At 41.7% G+C, this 19,877-nt stretch overlaps 1 protein-coding gene across 1 annotated transcript in view; it reads left to right on the forward strand.

The window, feature by feature from the left end:
- Positions 1 to 409: 409 nt before the first annotated feature.
- Positions 410 to 19,877, forward strand: part of LOC126161266 (uncharacterized) — a 322,839-nt gene continuing 303,371 nt past the window's right edge. The window contains exons 1-2 of the mRNA XM_049917005.1: positions 410 to 1,120; positions 8,433 to 8,636. Coding sequence (XP_049772962.1) covers positions 410 to 1,120; positions 8,433 to 8,636 — 915 coding nt within the window. The remainder of the gene's footprint in view (positions 1,121 to 8,432; positions 8,637 to 19,877) is intronic.

Below are 19,877 nucleotides of genomic sequence, written 5' to 3' on the forward strand. Positions count from 1 at the left end.
AAGGTGTGTTACAAATCTTCTACTGGTACCTTAAGCCCGTCACTCCCCCCCCACCCACCACCCCCACCCCTGCGCAGCCAGGCCTTCGACACTCTGCATAACCTCGCTCAACCTGGCGTCCATGCTACAATATGGCTTGTCTCTGAGTGTTTCGTTTGGAAAAATATAAAACAGGACTGTCAAAACCAGAGTGGTTCATGGTGTGGGTTCCTGTAGTCATGTCCTAGTTCATGAACCACGGGCAACATATGAGTGGCCAAGTAAGTGGTCCCGACAGTCGGGATACCAGTTACTTTGGAATAAGGCTGGGCATCTCGGACATATTCTGAGTCGTGGTCACCTTTGTGCTCATAAGGCAAAGACTACCAAATCCACCGGTTAGTCCCTCAGCCGTTAGGGGTAAAACCCAATGGGACTCGGGGCAAGTAAGGCTAGCAACCTGCTTCCCTGGTACTTTAAATATGATGCTGGCAACAATCAGAGCAAAATGCCTCGGACCTTTGGAGGTGACGGAGTTCCACCTCTAACTGACAAACCAGGGACTCCTAAGATACGACTTGGCAAACAAATGGTAAATAGATGGGGAGCTATCAGTATCAATGGGGGCTACTCTGGGAAGAAGGTAGAGCTGGCAGAGGCTGCAAGTAAGATGGGGCTGGATGTTTTAGCTGTTAGTGACATTTGGGTAAGGGGTGAGAAAGAAGAGGAAGTGGGAGAATACAAGGTCTACCTGTCAGGAGTCAAAGCAGGAATAGCACAATGGGGTGTAGGGCTTTACATCAGGAAAGAAATGGAACCCAGCGTAGTTGCAATAAGGTATGTAAACGAACGACTGATATGGATAGATTTGACAGTGTCTAGCAAGAAAATTCGGATTGTGTCAGTATATTCGCATTGTGAAGGGACAGATCAAGATAAGATGGATAGTTTTTATGAGGCACTCAGTGATGTAGTTGTTAGAGAAAAGGACAAGGACGGTGTTCTGCTCATGGGTGATTTTAACGCCAGGATTGGAAATCGAACAGAAGGGTATGAAAAGGTTATGGGTAAATTTGGAGAGGATATGGACGCCAACAGGAACGGGAAACAACTCTTGGATTTCTGTGCCAGTATGGGCTTAGTAATCACAAACTCCTTTTTTAAACATAAGAACATTCACCGGTATACTGGGGAAGGCAGGGGAACCAGATCTGTCATTGACTATATAATAACAGATCAGGAATTCAGGAAGGCTGTGAGGGACACATGTGTATTCAGGAGATTCTTTGATGACACTGATCATTATTTAATCTGCAGTGAAATTGGGATTGTGAGGCCAAAAGTGCAGGAGGTCAGGTCCATATGTAGGAGGATAAGAGTGGAGAAACTTCAGGATGAGGAAATCAGGCACAAGTACATAACAGCGATCTCAGAAAGGTACCAGTTAGTTGAATGTAGTCAATTACAGTCATTGGAAAAGGAATGGACAAGGTACAGGGACACAGTACTAGAAGTGGCTAAAGAATGTCTTGGAACAGTAGTGTGTAAAAGTAGGAAGAAGCAAACAGCTTGGTGGAATGATACAGTCAAGGCAGCCTGTAAAAGGAAAAAGAAGGCGTATCAAAAATGGCTACATACCAGAACCCAGGTAGACAGAGAAAGTTATGTTGAAGAAAGAAACAAAGCCAAACAGATAATTGCAGCATCCAAGAAGAAATCGTGGGAAGACTTTGGAAACAGGTTGGAGACTATGGGTCAAGCTGCTGGAAAACCATTCTGGAGTGTAATTAGCAGTCTTCGAAAGGGAGGTAAGAAGGAAATGACAAGTATTTTGGGCAGGTCACGAAAACTGCTGGTGAATCCTGTGGATGCCTTGGGCAGATGGAGGGAATATTTTGAAGAGTTGATCAATGTAGGTGAAAATGCGATCAGTAATGTCTCAGATTTTGAGGTAGAATGGGATAGGAATGATGATGGAAATAGGATCACATTTGAGGAAGTGAAAAAAATGGTCAATAGATTGCAGTGCAATAAAGCGGCTGGGGTGGATGAAATTAAGTCGGAACTCATCAAATACAGTGGAATGTCAGGTCTTAAATGGCTACACAGGATAATTGAAATGGCCTGGGAGTTGGGACAGATTCCATCAGACTGGACAAAAGCAGTAATCATACCAATCTTTAAACATGGAAACAGAAAAGATTGTAACAGTTACAGAGGTATCTCTTTAATCAGCGTTGTGGGTAAAATCTTCTCAGGTAGAGTTGAAAGGAAAGTGCGAGTATTAGTTGAGGACCAATTGGATGAAAATCAGTGTGGGTTTTGGCCTCTTAGAGGTTGTCAGGACCAGATCTTTAGCTTACAGCAAATAATGGAGAAGTGTTATGAGTGGAACAGGGAATTGTATCTATGCTTTATAGATCTAGGAAAGGCATATGACCGGGTTCCTAGGAGGAAGTTATTGTCTGTTGTACAAGATTATGGAATAGGAGGCAAACTTTTGCAAGCAATTAAAGGTCTTTACATGGATAGTCAGGCAGCAGTTAGAGTTGACGGTAAATTGAGTTCATGGTTCAGTGTAGTTTCAGGGGTAAGACAAGGCTGCAACCTGTCTCCACTGTTGTTCATATTATTTATGGATCATATGTTGAAAACAATAGACTGGCTGGGTGAGATTAAGATATGTGAACACAAAATAAGCAGTCTTGCATATGCGGATGACTTAGTTGTGATGGCAGATTCGATTCAAAGTTTGCAAAGTAATATTTCAGAGCTAGATCAGAAATGTAAGGACTATGGTATGAAGATTAGCATCTCCAAAACGAAAGTAATGTCAGTGGGAAAGAAATATAAACGGATTGAGTGCCAAATAGGAGGAAGAAAGTTAGAACAGGTGGGCGGTTTCAAGTACTTAGGATGCATATTCTCACAGGATGGCAACATAGTGAAAGAACTGGAAGTGAGGTGTAGCAAAGCTAATGCAGTGAGCACTCAGCTACGATCTACTCTCTTCTGCAAGAAGGAAGTCAGTACCAAGACTAAGTTATCCGTGCACCGTTCAATCTTTTGACCAACTTTGTTGTGTGGGAGCGAAAGCTGGGTGGATTCAGGTTACCTTATCGAGAAGGTTGAGGTTACGGATATGAAAGTAGCTAGGATGATTGCAGGTACTAGTAGATGGGAACAATGGCAGGAGGGTGTGCACAATGAGGAAATCAAAGAAAAACTGGGAATGAACTCTATAGATGTAGCAGTCAGGGCGAACAGGCTTAGATGGTGGGGTCATGTTACTCGCATGGGAGAAGCAAGGTTACCCAAGAGACTCATGGGTTCAGCAGTAGAGGGTAGGAGGAGTCGGGGCAGACCAAGGAGAAGGTACCTGGATTCGGTTAAGAATGATTTTGAAGTAATAGGTTTAATATCAGAAGAGGCGCCAATGTTAGCACTGAATAGGGGATCATGGAGGAATTTTATAAGGGGGCTATGCTCCAGACTGAACACTGAAAGGCATAATCAGTCTTAAATGATGATGATGAGGACTGTCAGACCTGGGCACGCAGCAGCGTCCCCTGCCAACGCAACAAAATCGGCCGCCACACCAACCTACCACTGGGCGAGTTTGACATCCCTCCAGGACGATTTCATCATGTACATATTGATCTTATCAGTCCTGTTCCACCATTGGAGGGCCACAGATACATTCTATGCACAATTGACCACACGTCCCGCTGGATAGAGGCAGTCCACTTACCCAACATCACTGCTGAGTCTGTGGCCAAGGGTTTTATCTCCTCATGGACTGCTAGGTTTGGTTGTCCGACCACCATCTCCACCGACCAGGGTCAGCTGTTTGAGTCTTCCCTGTTCACTATTTTATGTAAGTGATGCAGCATAAAGCCTACCACCCACAAAGCAACAGGTTAGTGGAACGGTGGCCCCACACTGAGGTGCCACAACTGCCTCTGGTCCGAAGCACTTCCATGGGTACTGCTCGGCCTCTGGGGTACTGCTTGGCCTCTGTTCAACTTTCAAGCCTGACTTACAGGGAACTATCTCATAATTCGTTTTTGGGGAGAACTCTGTCCTACCAGGAGAACTCATTCAGCCTGAAATACTGAAGACTCCCCCCCCCCCTCCCCAGATTTCATAAGTAGTATACGCACCCACTTCAAAAGCGCACGCCTGCACCCACCTATCAGCCACTCCCCACCGGACACTTACGTGCCAACCGCTCTCAACACTTGCTCCCATGTAATGCTGAGAGACGATTCGGTCTGACAACCTCTGCAACCACCTCAGCCCCGCCACCCAGCGAACAGTTAAACGTCAGTGTTGTGCATAGCCTCATCCTCCCTCGTGAGTGCGACCCGATGACAATTTATGCCTTCATCTCATCGGACGGCTCGATTAGCATCTGGGCTTGCCACACCTCCACCCCACCATCCTCCATTCAGCCCACCTGCTCTCGGGCTGGCCGCCGCATCGTCCGTCCTTGACCGCTCAATGACTTCGAGGTGGAACTGCCTCCTGTTGCTCCGCCTCCACACCCCGCCCGGTCGGAGTGGAGGTCCCGGTCATGTGTCTACCAGCTCATATGACCACCACCAGCATCGATGCCCACATGGTCTTCTCTCAAGACTCACATGCGGTACTCCGTACAGCAATGGGGAGGGGGAGGGGGGGCGTCAATAGGTCATATCGACTGTAGACAACATTAATCTTTGGGACTCACTCATCCGAGCTGCCATGTTAATTCAGTCTGTTGTTACACCTTGTGCTGTGTGCATGGGTATGATAATTATCAAAATATATGAATGTGTAGATATTAGTGGGGACAGTTTATTCTGTATACCACTATTCGTATCCTGTTCTCATAACATCAGTATAAATCAAGGCCAAATACTTGGCAAGAACCGAGGATGTGTTGTAATAGCAGTTCCCACCTACTGAGTACTCAAGAAACTTGTGTCTGGAGGAAGACTTGGACAGAATGCACTTTATTTCAGTGCATGAGTTTCGGAAGTCATAGACTGGTCTTGAATGTATTAATCTGCTGAATTTTGTTCACCAATCCTAGAATAGTTTTTTCCCACCTTCCCAGTCTCCACAATATGCTTGTCAGACTTTATGCTCCTTCTGCAACCATTTCCCTACCCTAGGGCTCCTACCCCTGTAACTGTCCTCACTGTAAGACTTGCCCTACACAAACTCCTACCACCATCTATTTCAGCTCTGTAACTGGCAAAACATATACTATCAAAGGAAGAGCCACCTGTAAAATGACATGTGTCATGTACCAGCTGTTATATAAACACTGTTCAGCCTTTTATATTGGCATGACTACCACAAAGTTATCAGTTAGGGAGAATGGGCATAGGCAGAGGATGTGCACTGGTGACACACAATATCCTTCTGCCGAGTGTGCTGCACAGTATGACAGTCATGATCCGAGTCCATGCTTCACCACATGTGCATCTCTATTCTTCCTCCAGACACCAATTTCTGAGAACTCTGCTGTTTGGAACTAGTGTTACAATGTGTCCTTGGTTCTGCTCACCCTCCTGACCATAATTTATGTTAATGCCTTTGGTTTCAGCATTCTTTGTCAAGAAGTACTCATTCCTTCATTCCCTTTTGGTTTTCTGTATCTTTTATTTTCTGACCTGTCTATTTTTCTCCACCCCCATCTCTACCACATGCAATGCACTTACATTTCTGCCTTGACTTTCTGCTCTTATTACCTCATACGTGAAGTTTTGTCAGTAATCTCTGTATTGGGAATTACTCTATCTTCCAATTTTAAGTTCTCAGGTTTCCAACTCTCATCTCTTGCAGTTCCCAACAACCAGTCTTTCCTTCTCATCCTGTCCACTAAGTCTCCTGTGCCGGGGTTCTGGGTCACTTTTCTGAATTCTCCCCATTTCTAAATCCCACTAATCCGTTCCATTCACCCCTCTTCCTTCTCCTTCAACCTTTTTACCAGAAGAAGGAGCCATTGGTTCTGAAAGCTTGAAAGTTTCCATAACGTTATATATGTTTTCTCCTGCTGCTGCTTGGTGAGTAGATTTTTTATGTGTCCAATTACATTATATTTTCAAAAATTGATTATTTTTGTCGATAGAGGAGTATTTCCACTCTCAGTTCAAAATTATGTTTGCTCATTTTTTAAAAAAATGAGTAGGTGCCTCCCATTGAACTTTGCAGTCTAGAGGCACATTTCACTTAGCATCTTAGGAAATCATGAAGAATCATCCTATCTTCATTAGTCTGTACATAAATTCTCAAATATAATCCCACAGTAATTTTCCAGAGATTGCTTCAAAATACGTTAACCAACAGCCAAGTTTCACAAAAGTATGCTATCTCCATTTCAGTTAATCAGCAAGATTTCTAACATTTTCTAATAGCTACACCCCCCCTTCCTTCCCATACCTTTTTTTATGACTGTTCTAGGTTTTTGACTCCATTTCTGTTTATTGTTAATTTTACTTTAATTATGCATTAAATGTGTTGGACATTTTGTTTTCTGGTGGCACTTGTGGAGACATAGAACCACTGGCTCTAGCCCCCAATAATATCACTGCCCTACTGTAGCAAGAACAGGTGTGTCTTTGCCAGATGAATTATGTGTAGTACACTCTCTACACTACACGCATAGTGTATACACTGTGAGAATAAAAGTATTCATAGTAAGTGACGGGAGTGTGAGTGATTATTTATCATAATTATCATTATCATAATTACCATGCCCACTCTCCACCAACCTACAGTGCCAACCCCATTATTTTCTTTTCAGCTGCGCTACAAAATAGCAAGTTATACCCACACCAGCACACTGCCGATCAGCATGGGATACAGGATTCATGCCGTGAAGAATACATTCCACAATGATGGTTCATCACATGGCATCACTACAGACAATTTATTTGTGCATCTATTTGGTGTTCTTGCCGCTTCCCAGACAATATAACCAGTGTAACTGTGGTTCTCGAATGGTCAACAATGTTCCCATTGTTTCACATCCTATGATAATCACTGATGACACCCACATTATCGACACACCTACCATGACTACCGTGCCATGACACCAGCTGCCGCCTCTATCAGCACCACCAGATGATGTTCACAAACCCGCTCCATGTACTTCGCACAATTACAACAACCACTTACTGGTCCTGAACCCTCATGACCAGCTCGATTACCACTGGCCGTACATCAAGTTACATCTGCCATTGCTACAAGTTGATTCTCCACAAGTATTGTTTGCACTCTGTGAGTGCATGATGCAGTCGGCCAGGATCATAGATGACCATGACAAGTTTCTGGTGCTTTTAAACCACCTCCACACCAACACCAATCTTATCAGTGACCTCCTATTGCACACACCAACCACTGACAGGTACAAGACAACAAAGACACTCATATTACAGTGCCTGTCATGTTTACTGAACAGCAACTCCACCTAGCCATCACTGAGAGGTCGCTGGCCCACAATACCCCTTCAGCACACTGGCACATGTTACACCTCCAAATCAACAGAAACCTTTTGCCAGATTGGTCTCTCTTGTCACTATGGATTCTCAAGCTACCAGAAAATGTACAGACGGCCATGCTAATACACAAGAACAAACCCAGTTACACCTTGTCAACTGGATGCTTGCCCTTGCTCTACATCACACCTTGATAAACATTCGCATCGGTTCCGGCACCGACGTCAACACCAGTTGCATCTACAGCCAGTCCAGGCCAAACTGCACACAGGCTGCACCCATGGAGGCCACCATGCAGCACTCACTGTACAGCATCCGGCCAACTGACAGTCGCCAAGCTGCTCCAACCTATAACGAGCCCTTCAATGCCTCGCAAGACTCCACTGCAGCGAGGCACCAGCAATCAGATACCATGACAGACCCAGGTGCCACATTTGTAGTGGAATGTAAACAACCACCTGCTACATTCATACCTGGCCATTGACCCATGCCTAACCATCACAACAACTCACCCAGCCAGGATGCTGTGCCTGCTTGGCCGCACCACTCCTGCTGGTTCAGTGCCAATTCTCCAATGCTCGCTGCTGTCATCCACCCTGCAGCTACCCAAACTAGTACAGTGGCTTGACACAGGTGCATCAGGTCACTCCCCTGCTTCAAGCTGCCATGTCAGCATTCTAATGGCATGCGCCTCTTTCTCTATGACAAACATCTTAGAGTACACTAGCTAGTCGACACGGGTGCCAACATTAGCACACTGCCACCTCAGCTGGCACCTGGAAAATGTACACCATCTGCTATACAACTATGTGTCATGAATCATTCAGTGATTCCTGTGATAGGCACAGTTACTATCACAGTTCAACTGGTCAACCACACCCCTCACCCATGGACATTTTTCGTGGCTGATACCATATTCCCAGTGTTAGATGCAGATTTTTGAGGCATTATTATCTTCTGCAGGACCTAGGTAGGGTCTTAGTACTACATCACAATGGCCGCATACCAATCAGTGGAGTAAACAGTGACCAACTATCGGTGGACGAGACTCTGCTGCCTGCTCCTCCTACCTCTGAAACAGTACTGGACCTCATGCTTAAGTCCCAGGCATTGTTCAAGGAGCTTAAAACTGCGACTACTGAGTACACCAAACTCCGCTACACCAATGTCAGCTCATGAGCAGCTAACAACCAACTCTGTGACCACTGCTCTGAGCTCATGGCACAGCTGCACATCACAAAGCAACAGCTGTCATCGAACCAGCAACAATGAGAGCCACCCTCCAGAGATGCCACCAGGCTCTTGAAAACTACAGGTCAGTCCAGTGCCTCTTACTTCTGATGACAATGCTCGTGCGAGAGGGCTGCACAAAAACAGTGATGTTGCTCAGGTCGAGTGTAAACAGCGATATCACCTCTGTGAGCAAATCATGTGCATCATGTGCTATGCCACATCAGCCCCATAAAAAGTTTAACATCACGTGATGGTACTTTACACAGAATTAATACCCCCCCCCCCCCCCTCCCCCGGTCCACTGGTCTGACACCTATCTCACTGCCTCGCGTCTCACAAACCAAAGGCGGCCCCAAGGCCACGATTGAGGAACTGTTATGCGAAGGCATCATGAGGCCATCAGACAGTGTGTGGTGCTCAACGATTACTGTGAGAATGAAAAAAGATAAAATGTGGTGCCTGTGTGGGGACTATAGACATTTGAATGCGCGCACCATCATTTATTGTTACCCCGTGCCCAATATTCAGGACTTCTCCTAGGAACTTGCTTGTGCAATCATCTTTAGCATTAGAGACTGCAAAAGAGCTTATTTGCATATCCCAGTGGCCATGGAGAACATCCCAAAGAGGCAATAATTAAACCATTTGGCCTATTTGAATTCCTCTTTATGCACTTCAGACTAAAGAAAGCAGCCCAGATCTGGCAACAATTCATTGACGACTTGTTTTTTACCATGCCCTTTTGCTATTGTTACTTGGATGATGTAATTATCTTCTCACAAACAGCTCAATATCATGTGAAATATCTCAAAGTGATATTTGACAAACTAGCAGAGCATGGTGTTGTGGTCAACAAGGACAAATGCCAACTCCAGCAAAATGTGTTACATTCATAGGCCCCCTCGTTGACGCTTTGGGCTTCTGCCCCACCCCAGGAAAGATAGACCAAATCCATAACCTACCACCCCCAACAGACTATCAAGAGTTGTGTCATTTTTTAGGGGTAATTAATTTTCACCGACAACACCTCCCCCATGCTGCAGAAACACTTCTACCACTCACAGAGTCACTCTGCAGCAAGAACACATCGGATGAACATAAGCTCACTTGGACTTCTGATATGCAAGCAGCTTTTGAGAACATCAAAAACCAAGCTCATTCAGACCACCACTCTGGCACTCCCACCACGGGATGCTCATATGGTTACAATGGCCGATGCTAGCGACCAGGTTATTGGGGTGGTGCTACAACAGGTAGTCCCTGGTGCAACCCAACCCCTATGATTTTTCTTGCAGAAACTTACCAACTCCTAGAAAATGTGGTCAACCTTCAATAATGAGTTTTTGGTGATATACAACACAGTTCAATACTTCAGAGATGAAATCAAGGGCTGGCTGCTCACTATCTACACAGACCACCACCCTCTGGCTGATGCTACTAAAAACCTACCAGCTGATACCTCCCCTTGATGATTCTGCCATCTGGACTTGATTTCACAATTTACTATGGATGTCCACTATGTATGGGGAGCAGAAAACTCGGTAGATGACAACCTCTTACAACTTGCCACCGCATTGGCACACCCTGATTTCGACTAACTAGTAGAGGCACAAGCAATGTACACTGACCTTCAAAACTTGCGATCTGGACACACAACGGGCCTCCAGCTCAAGCATTGCACCATTGCAGCCACAAGAAAACTAGTTTGGTGCAATGTATCCCATGGTAGGCAATGACCAGTCATCCCACAGAACTTCAAGAAGGCAGTTTTCGACCTTCTTGTCTCACTTCGAAGTACGCCCAACACTGAAACTCATAATGTAACCTTTCATTTGGATTAACATTAAACTGGACTGTGCTGTGTGGACGAGAGCCTGCATCCAATGCCAATGCATCCCAAAGGGCTGTTTCCAAAATGTCCACATAGACCTGGTGGGGCCATTCCCTGATTCAAACAGATATAAGTACATCTTGTCAGCTACAGACAGAACAACACGATAGGTGGAGGCCTCACCTTTGACTGATATCTCAGCCGACACCATTGGCCGAGCTTTTGTCAATCTATGAATTGCATGCTTTGGCTGCACAGAGTCCCTGACAACTGACCAAGGCTGGCAGTTCAAGTCGCTCTGTTCTCCGAGCTCTACCGCCTCTGTGGGTGCCACACATTCCACGGGCTACCATCCTCAATCCAACGGACTTTTGGAATGGTGGCACCGCACTCTTAAGACAGCATTCATATGCCCCTGGGTGCAGCTGGACATACGAGCTGCTTACAAAGAAGATCTGGACGCCTTGCTGGCAGAGGTGCTCCATGGGGAACTTATCACCCTCCCAGTAGAGTTTATGTCACAAACCACTGACCCCATGGATGTCAACCTGCCGGACCTAGTAAAACGTGCTGGGGATCACGTCCACCATGTCCGCATCCCACGCCAAACCAACCATCTTTGTGCACAAGGACCTCCAATTGTATACACATGTCATGCTCACAACTGTTGCCTTCAAACTCACCCTCCACCACACATACAGTAGCCTGTACAAGATGTTGAAATGAGGGCCAAACTCTTTTGATATCTTGCAAGCTGGAGAAAGAACAACAGCATCACTGAACTGAGTAAAACTGGCGTGGACTTTAGCAGATGCACCTGGTGTTTTCCCTCCACTGACCCCAGCTCCGGGTCCCTCAAGCCAATTTACAGTTGGCCTAGACATGTGGGACTACCTCGTAGAAGACATTTCCGTAACACTGCAGGACTCAATAATTGGGGTTATCGCCAAATTCAACAATAGACAGTCAGGCTACAGCAAGGTCTTGAGGCCATTAGAGCATTCCATGCATCTATGATCAACACAGCAGGTCTGAAATCCACTCTTTTGGATGGCTACCTGCTCATGTCAGTCTCGGAGCGCTTCATAATGACGACAGCCATACTGGACATTGCCACTGGTGGACTGACAGCCTCACCAACACCGGACAATGCACCACGTGCCACCAACACCTCAATGGACACTAGTACCGTCCCATCAACACTGCCGCTGATGTCACGGGCTGGCCACCCTTTACGGCAGCCCAGGACCTTGCCATGACCAGCGAGACAATGCATCAAGAGGGGAGGGGGGGGGGGGGGAGGCTTTGTGGGAACATAGAACCATAATAGAACCAGTGGCTGGAAGCCCCCCCCAATAGTATTGCTGCCCTACCCGTGATATACGCATAGTGTATATGCTGTGTGAATTGAAGTATTCATAGTAAGTGACAGGAGTGCAAGTGATTATTTATCATCATATCAACATACTTATCCATAATCAGCTTCAATACTACTTTATTCAACATATCTAGCAGTTATCCACATTGATTTCACTATCTCACCTACATGATATCTTTACAGAGCTCTTAACTCAAATCTCCCTACTTCATAACCATCACATCCACAACTGCCACTTCACAAAGTCATCATAGCATTGACTGACAAAAATACCACAATAGATAGCCCAAAATGAACTTACTTTTTGTTCCAAACACATACTATATTGATACAATGAATGCAAAACACTACAATTCAGAGCAGGAGAAATCCTCAACACACCATCAGTTTCACAACATCATCATTATCCTCAAAATCATCACTATAACTTCTTCATTACCTCAAATACACCTGTTACTTCCAATCTCCTTACAAATTTTGACAAAATCCACAAAATGCTTTAACATAATTTCCAAAGTACTCCATAAACTTGAACATTATGTGTCAGTTACATAACTGCTCTGACTGTAGTATTCATAACTAATTTATGACCTACACTACATCTTCCAAAAAGTTGCTTCCCATTACCATTTTACCTTTTCTTCAAATTTATGTGATAAATATTCATGACACATAGTTCTCAAAATCTTCCCAGTCATGTGGCTTCAAAACAAAATCCTTTCCACTTATGAGAAGATTCATCCCAAGCTGTCACAGGCATAATAAACAGAGCTGACACAATTTATAAAATACAATTCCAAGCTCTCCATTCTCAACAAGATTTCTGATAAATGCCTCAGTTGAATGCAATAATCATATTCAATGGATGACTACACCCACAATATTATAGCAAAGTTTTAAAAAGTCTGACTTCCCATAATTCAGCAAATAACTAAGCAAAAATCCATATTTCTTGAAAAATTTACTGTAGTTCCCTATGCACACCAAAATTTATGTATCTTTGCCGCTATGTAGTCAAAAAGATTTAAAATTCAAGATGTCCACTTTTCATGTAAATAATTCAGAAAAGACCCAAAATAGTCTCAAAAAAGTAAAATATTTCTTTAAAACTAGTTACATTTCAACAAAAAATGATGCCTATCCCTTAACATTGCTAATATTTAATGAACACAGCTTAGTAATTTTCAGATACAATCAATGTTCCACCATATGAACTTCCTTGGCTTCACACACACTAAAGATAAAGAAATACACAGTAATTCTTACTTCATGCAGCAATATTTTCATACATAGATAATAAGGAACACATTCCTTTCTTACAAAGACATAAAATGTAGATGATTTCTTCCCATACTATGTGATTACACTTTAGCTCTAACCATGCTTATGATCTAACAAAAATGTTTCTTATCTAATGGAGAGAAGACAGGTTGATTATGGAAGAAAACAAGTAAATATGGAGAGATAAGTTGGAGAAAACGTGCAGCACTGAAGAATGTAACTTTCAGTAATAGTGCTGCATGTGCTTAATGCCCTGTGTTTGCTGTGCACAAATTATGAAGAGAATTTATGACCATCTTTGGACTCAAATTTTAATATTTTTTATCATTATCACAGTTTCATAGTACATGCACTTCACAGGGCCATTTTAAGGCATAGGTGACACAAACCACCGCTTAAGGTAGCTAGCTGAGAGAGGCTCCAGAGGCACCGCATACAGAACCGATCACTATTAGTAATGGCAGTTTGGTGTGCCAAGCTGAGAGGAGCACCCAAGTGCAAGGTTCGTCTGAAGTGTGTACTGCAATTAATACTGAAAACGTACACATCTGAAAATGTTGGAGGGAAGGGGAGGGGTAAAAGAAAATTCACTTGTTTGGAAAAATGTGTTTGAACCAGTCCTGCCATTTCACAAACACTCATTTTTCCACTTACATAAGTTTGTTTTAGTTTTCTGATACACAATTTTCTGGCGGTGTACACCACTGACACTTGTAACGGAACATATTAATGTCTTTACTGTACCGAAGTATGCGATACCCTCCAAATTCAACCAGTTTAACGAGTATTTATTATTATAGAAAAGTTATTGTGTATGTTAACAATGATTGCATAACATGTCTGCATAAACAGTCAACCCATTAAATTATACTGAATAACTGACCCACACAAAAGTTAATATCACTTGATCACTGATACAGCAAATGTCATCATGTAAAAACACTAAGTTCATCTTAAATAATTAATATGAAGTACGAAATATAGTGGCCAACTTAAGTATTTTGGATCTCCTTAAATAATCACCCAGTGAAACCTATGTGTTCATTAGGAGCGGTTTCACTCAGTATTCACGAAAGCAATCCTATTTTAGACGAAAACCAATGTAATTCTTAATAATTCATGTTATTTACTTATTTATGCAAATTAGAGAAGTCAATTGACAAACTTCTAAAAAACGGCCTTTTTGTAACAAAGAATTATTCTGTCAAGTCAACAAATCTGTCTGTCATTTTAATAACATGTTAAATTATGTCACTCGATGCAAATTAATAACTTTTCTGCACAAATTATGATAACAGATGTACATGTGACTTGTAAACTATATCTCTTTTTAGTAGTTCTTTGACAATGTTATAAATACAAGCAGCAAGAACGGTCGGGAGGCAGTCGGAATGTCACTTTGGTAAAGTGTGTTTGTGTGTTATTGTTTGAGGTGGATAAACAATGCAAAGAACATGTAACGGAAGTACTACTTTGTGTTGAGTCATGGTCTTTGGTGGACAGTGGAATTAAGATGGCCACCAGAGTAATAAATATTTGAAGTTTACATATTTGTTGGTTTCGCTCATTGTTTATCATCAAAAGCACATAAAAAACACGGGACCTCATGTTTTAACCCTAGACAACCAGATTTAGAGCCAGCATCAACATCGAGACACAGCAGCGATCCAGCAAGCAGCAGTGATTACTACAATGCATTTTAATGGCGCCAACCTAACATCAAGTGCTAACAAGCTCCATAAATGGGAGTGAAATAGTGCGATTATAGCAATTAGCAATATCTACGACTAGGCGACCATTACACACTCAAAATGGATGCCACTTAATAAACTGCCTGGAAGCATTCCATATATGTACACAAGTTGCATCTTTGCTTACCCTTCTCCTTACTGAAATGTCTACCACTTTCAAATCATTATAAAAATTGAATGTTCCAAAGTCAGTTAAGATTGGCACAAGGTTAACATAACAGAAAATAAACATAATCTTTCCGCCACTGTCTTCACAAACTTCTTCAAAATTTGCTTGCTAAGCTTTTTACATGTAGCCACTGCTTTATAATTTTCATTCAGCACTTCATTCTTCTGGGCAATAACTAATTCTCTAGTAAGTAAAATCATGTCAAAGGTGTTACCGTATGTTATTAATGACTCATTACAGTTCGAAACTTCATCTTTTGTAATTAGGATATCACTGATTTCCTCAATTGAATTTTCTCTTTCAACAACAAAACTACCTTTGATGTTGTCACTTTTACTTTTCCTATCTGTTGTATTACTAAATTCAGTTTCAATAGACGTTTTCAGTTCTGAAATTTTCTCACTATTAACTTCAAGCTAACTGTCAGTTTTACTAAGTTTCTCACTATTTTTTAACTGATCATGAATTTACATTTTGAAATCTTGAAGCTGGTTACTATTTTTTATTTTGAAATCCTGCAACTAATCACTGTTTTCTACTCAGAAAGCCTGAAACTGCCCATATTGTTTTGGAGTTGTTTATTAGTTTTATCTAACTTTAGTTCTAATCTTCATTCCAGCTGTGTACTATTTTCTTTTAGGTTTTAACTCAAACTGTTCATTTAAATGGAAAGTGTCCTCAACATATCTGCCATGTATGGATTCCTTACTTCTTCTCAACTACCTACAGATTGATCTAGCACATCTCCTGGAACCCCACTATCATCTAATTCTTTTCGTATTACAGTTTTTGTCATTTTTGAAACTAACTTTGCTGATGCTGCCTTTAACCCTTAACTTGTGAGGTGGCTTTTCTGTACACCATGAGGTGGGATCTCTGGGACCCCTATGTTTAAATCGAGATTTAAGGCAAAATAATTTGAAATTTTTAATTTAGTCAATATAACATTTATTTTTACAATTAAATGTTGTTTAAATGCTTCTAGTTTATTTTATTGCACTAAACAAAGCCTGCAGCATCTTACTATTAATCACACAAAATCACATAATTTTTTGTGGTTCTTTAAAATAGAACACATAGAGTATTAGAGTACTGAATTTTACAATCTGAAAAATTATACAATCTCTGTAGCAAATAAATTTCCAAATAAAACTCAATTCCAGGGTTTAAATTTGCGCATAAAAATTCCACCTGATATGTACAAAAACAAAGTCTGTCAAATTGACGTTCGTTGCTGGAAACTACATTTTTATCACCACCCAGAACACATTCGATTTTAACCAACACTTTAAGTATTTCATTGAAGAAACAGGCGGATAACCATCGCAGCTTTCCTAAAGTTCTTCCTATGAATGATACTCTTGTTCAATAGCAGCACTGTGATCACTGGCTGATGTAAAATTGTCATCTTTTTCATTTATTTTGTGATCTACATCACTGACACCTTCCTCCATAGACTGACCAACAATTTCATCAAACTTGGGAAACATACTTTGAGCTATACAGTACCGTGCTGAAGAAAACAGGTATGTAGTTCATGAGGCACGATCTAAGAGACTCCAACACCTATCAATAACATATGTCAACAATAAAAACAGAAGACAACAATGCAACCAACAATGAAACATCATAGACTTGGCAATTTAAGGAGGGTAGGGGGAGTATAGAAGCATCCCACCACAACTGGCCTTGGAGAGCAAGATCGAAAATTTTTGCAGTGCTCAAGTTCGAAAATTTTTGCTTGGTCTGAGAGACCACACCTCGTGAGTTAAGGGTTAACATAGACATTGTACACAATTTCTGCTTCTCTGAAACACATAAACTGATGAAAGTGTCAGTTTTTTTTTTCACCAAAGATCCCTGGATGTAGCCAGCAATATTGTAACTTCTTTCTCTCTGATAATATATGAATATACATTGTCAATTTATGAAATGATGGAAACTGTCAATTTGTTCCAGAGCACTCATTTGGCTGATAAATCACTATTTTAGTGTAACTAACATGCATGGTTGTGAAATATGGTACAAAGGAAATAAATATTTGCTCTCATTTGTCTACAGTGTATGCACAGCTGATATTCTAGAAATGAATGCGGTATGTAGACAATTATACATCCTTTGATTTATTTCCTTAAAAGTGTGTATGAGTTGTACATTCATGATACGCTGTATATTTTCACATAAACATGGAAGTATGTTTCCTTGTCAAAATAAAATGTCACAATTACAAGGCTTCACACTGCATCACAAACAGAACTGAACTTCAGTCCATCATATTTTTAAGGCCAGTCAAATATATTATTACAGGGTTGTGTCAATATATATGCATTTTTCAGATGAGCAAAATCATTTGAACTGCTTTTACTGCACAACATGGCAGAATGCAATAACTGTGTGACAAGGAACCCCTTGAAGGTGAGGTTGTGAAAGGCCAATTATGTTGATGGCTTTCGACACCCCACATATTGTGTACCATCAACCACAGTATTGGCAACAGGGAGCGGAACTGTAGGTACCCAATCATGAGCACAGCACGAGGCTATGGAGCATAGTTGAACTTTTTTGTTGATGAGTAACTCACAACAGTGATGCAGCGCTGATGGTGTTCTTACAAAACAGAGAAATGGCAACTATAAACAAAGTAAACATGACATTATCTACAACAGCAGTTGCTGAAGTTGACATTTCATCCTGAAGGAACCCAAGTAATTTCATAGAGTGAGAAAGAAGTGGTGGATGAAATATTGGCATTTCTGCAAGATGAGTCCTTGTCAGACAGGAAGCCGCAAATCCCATCTCAAGTGAAATGTAATAAAGGACAGTTTTTGTCCATGAAGCAGGTACTAAATATAATTATATACATGGAAGATCATAAGCAGCATAGTAAAAAACTATTATGAACAGATTTTGAATAAATCTGCAGCTGTTTGACCATGCATTTCATAAGAAAAACCATGGATATTCAAGGGAGGACAAGGCACACTTGTTACAAAAACTGGTGTTTGCATGTTGCAGGGATGCACTATAGAATTTACAGGATTTGAGTGATAGATACCTACTCTGTTATGCACATAAAATTGCATGCAACGTAGGTTACAGTGGTTTCAAGGGAAGCGGTGGATGGTTACATAACTTCAAACAGTGCTACAGAATTGGAAGATGTAAGATAATGAGATTTCAAACAAAGCTTCAGCTTTTTTATGCACAGCGAACTGTGAAATATGCCCAAAAATGTTTAGATGAGATAAACAAACTATTCCTATCATTCAGTAAGGAATTTGTTTTCAGCTGTGAGCAATCAGGGTCTCAAGAGGAAATGCATATGAAAGGAACCCTGAAAGAGGTAGCAAAGGAGTTGTATCAAGATCAACTAACATCAATGCCTTAATGCTTTCATATACAAGTATGCCTACTGTTAATCTGAATGGTAAGTTGCCTGTAAAGTTATTTACTGCACTGCAAGAAGTTGGAAGTGCTGTGCCCCCTATGATCCTTTTTCGTGTTAATGATCTTGTAAGGTCAGTAGGGAATATTTATATCACAGCAAACAACAGTAGAAAAATGGGCATAAGAGAACTATAACTATGGTATGAACACTGCATTTGGCCTGTACCTGGACAAAATAACTTGCTTTGGCTTGATTCTTAGTCAGAGCAAAAAAATCATACTCCCTTAAGGCAAGCTATCCCTTCTGAAAAGTGTGTGACATTGCAGTTCGTATCACCTGTAACCACTGGACAAATTCAACCTCTGGATAAATATAAACTTAGGCTTCCATGACCATTGTCACAGTCAGTAAAATTTTTCTGGGTTTGTGATCGCATTTTCAACATATAAAACTACCGATGTTTCAGTCACTGTTGCAAGTGACCTTCTTCGGGGTGTTTTTGTTTACTGCTGAATGAGAAAACTTTGTTTCTTATATACCTGCAGATGTGGCTATTATCTAACTCTGGTAGGCTGTTAAGGATGAAGGGGAGTGATGTTTCTTTTTGGTGTTTTTATTATTTCTTTTCATTGGTGGAAACCTGACATTTTGATCAGTAAACTAGGCCATACATTTTGATCAGTAAACTGGGCCATAGAGTATATGGAAACCCAACAAGTACTGACAGGTGCCTATATGCCTCCTATCATCATCATCTAAGCTGAGGAAATCTGCCCTGCACACTTTAACCAAGAAGGTTCATAGGATCAGTGATAAGGACATCTAAAGGGTGAACTAAAACATCTCAAGTCAATTTTTGGTGCCAATTGTTATTGGGTGAATCTAATAGATAAAACTATGGTGACAAAGGATGAAGGCAATAGAGCAGAAGGAAGCACAAAATATCACCCTATTACCATACGTTCAATGTGTCACTTACCAGGTGGGCAAAATTCTTTGTCGAGCAGGCGTCAAGCCAATTTTTGGAACAGCAACAGAATAAAAGATTTTCTTCACGCAATGAAAGGTGCAGTTGACAAACTACACGCTACTGGAGTTTACGAAATCAGATGGGAATGTGGATTAGTGTATGTAGGTGAGACGGGGTGACCCATAAGCACACAGATATCTGAATACAAAAGATATATCCGACTAAGACAACACACCAAGTCAGTGGTGCAGAACACCAGGATGAGTCCGGCAAACAGATTGATTTTGGTGAAGCTCGTTTACTGGTGAAACAGCCTCTTACCTTCAGGAGGAAGATTAGAGACGCAATAAAAATAGCCAAGTGACCCACCAACATGAACAGCGAAGATGGGTACTGACTTCTGACGT

The sequence above is a fragment of the Schistocerca cancellata genome, chromosome 2 (genome assembly GCF_023864275.1).
Source record: "Schistocerca cancellata isolate TAMUIC-IGC-003103 chromosome 2, iqSchCanc2.1, whole genome shotgun sequence".
Taxonomy (NCBI): domain Eukaryota; kingdom Metazoa; phylum Arthropoda; class Insecta; order Orthoptera; family Acrididae; genus Schistocerca; species Schistocerca cancellata.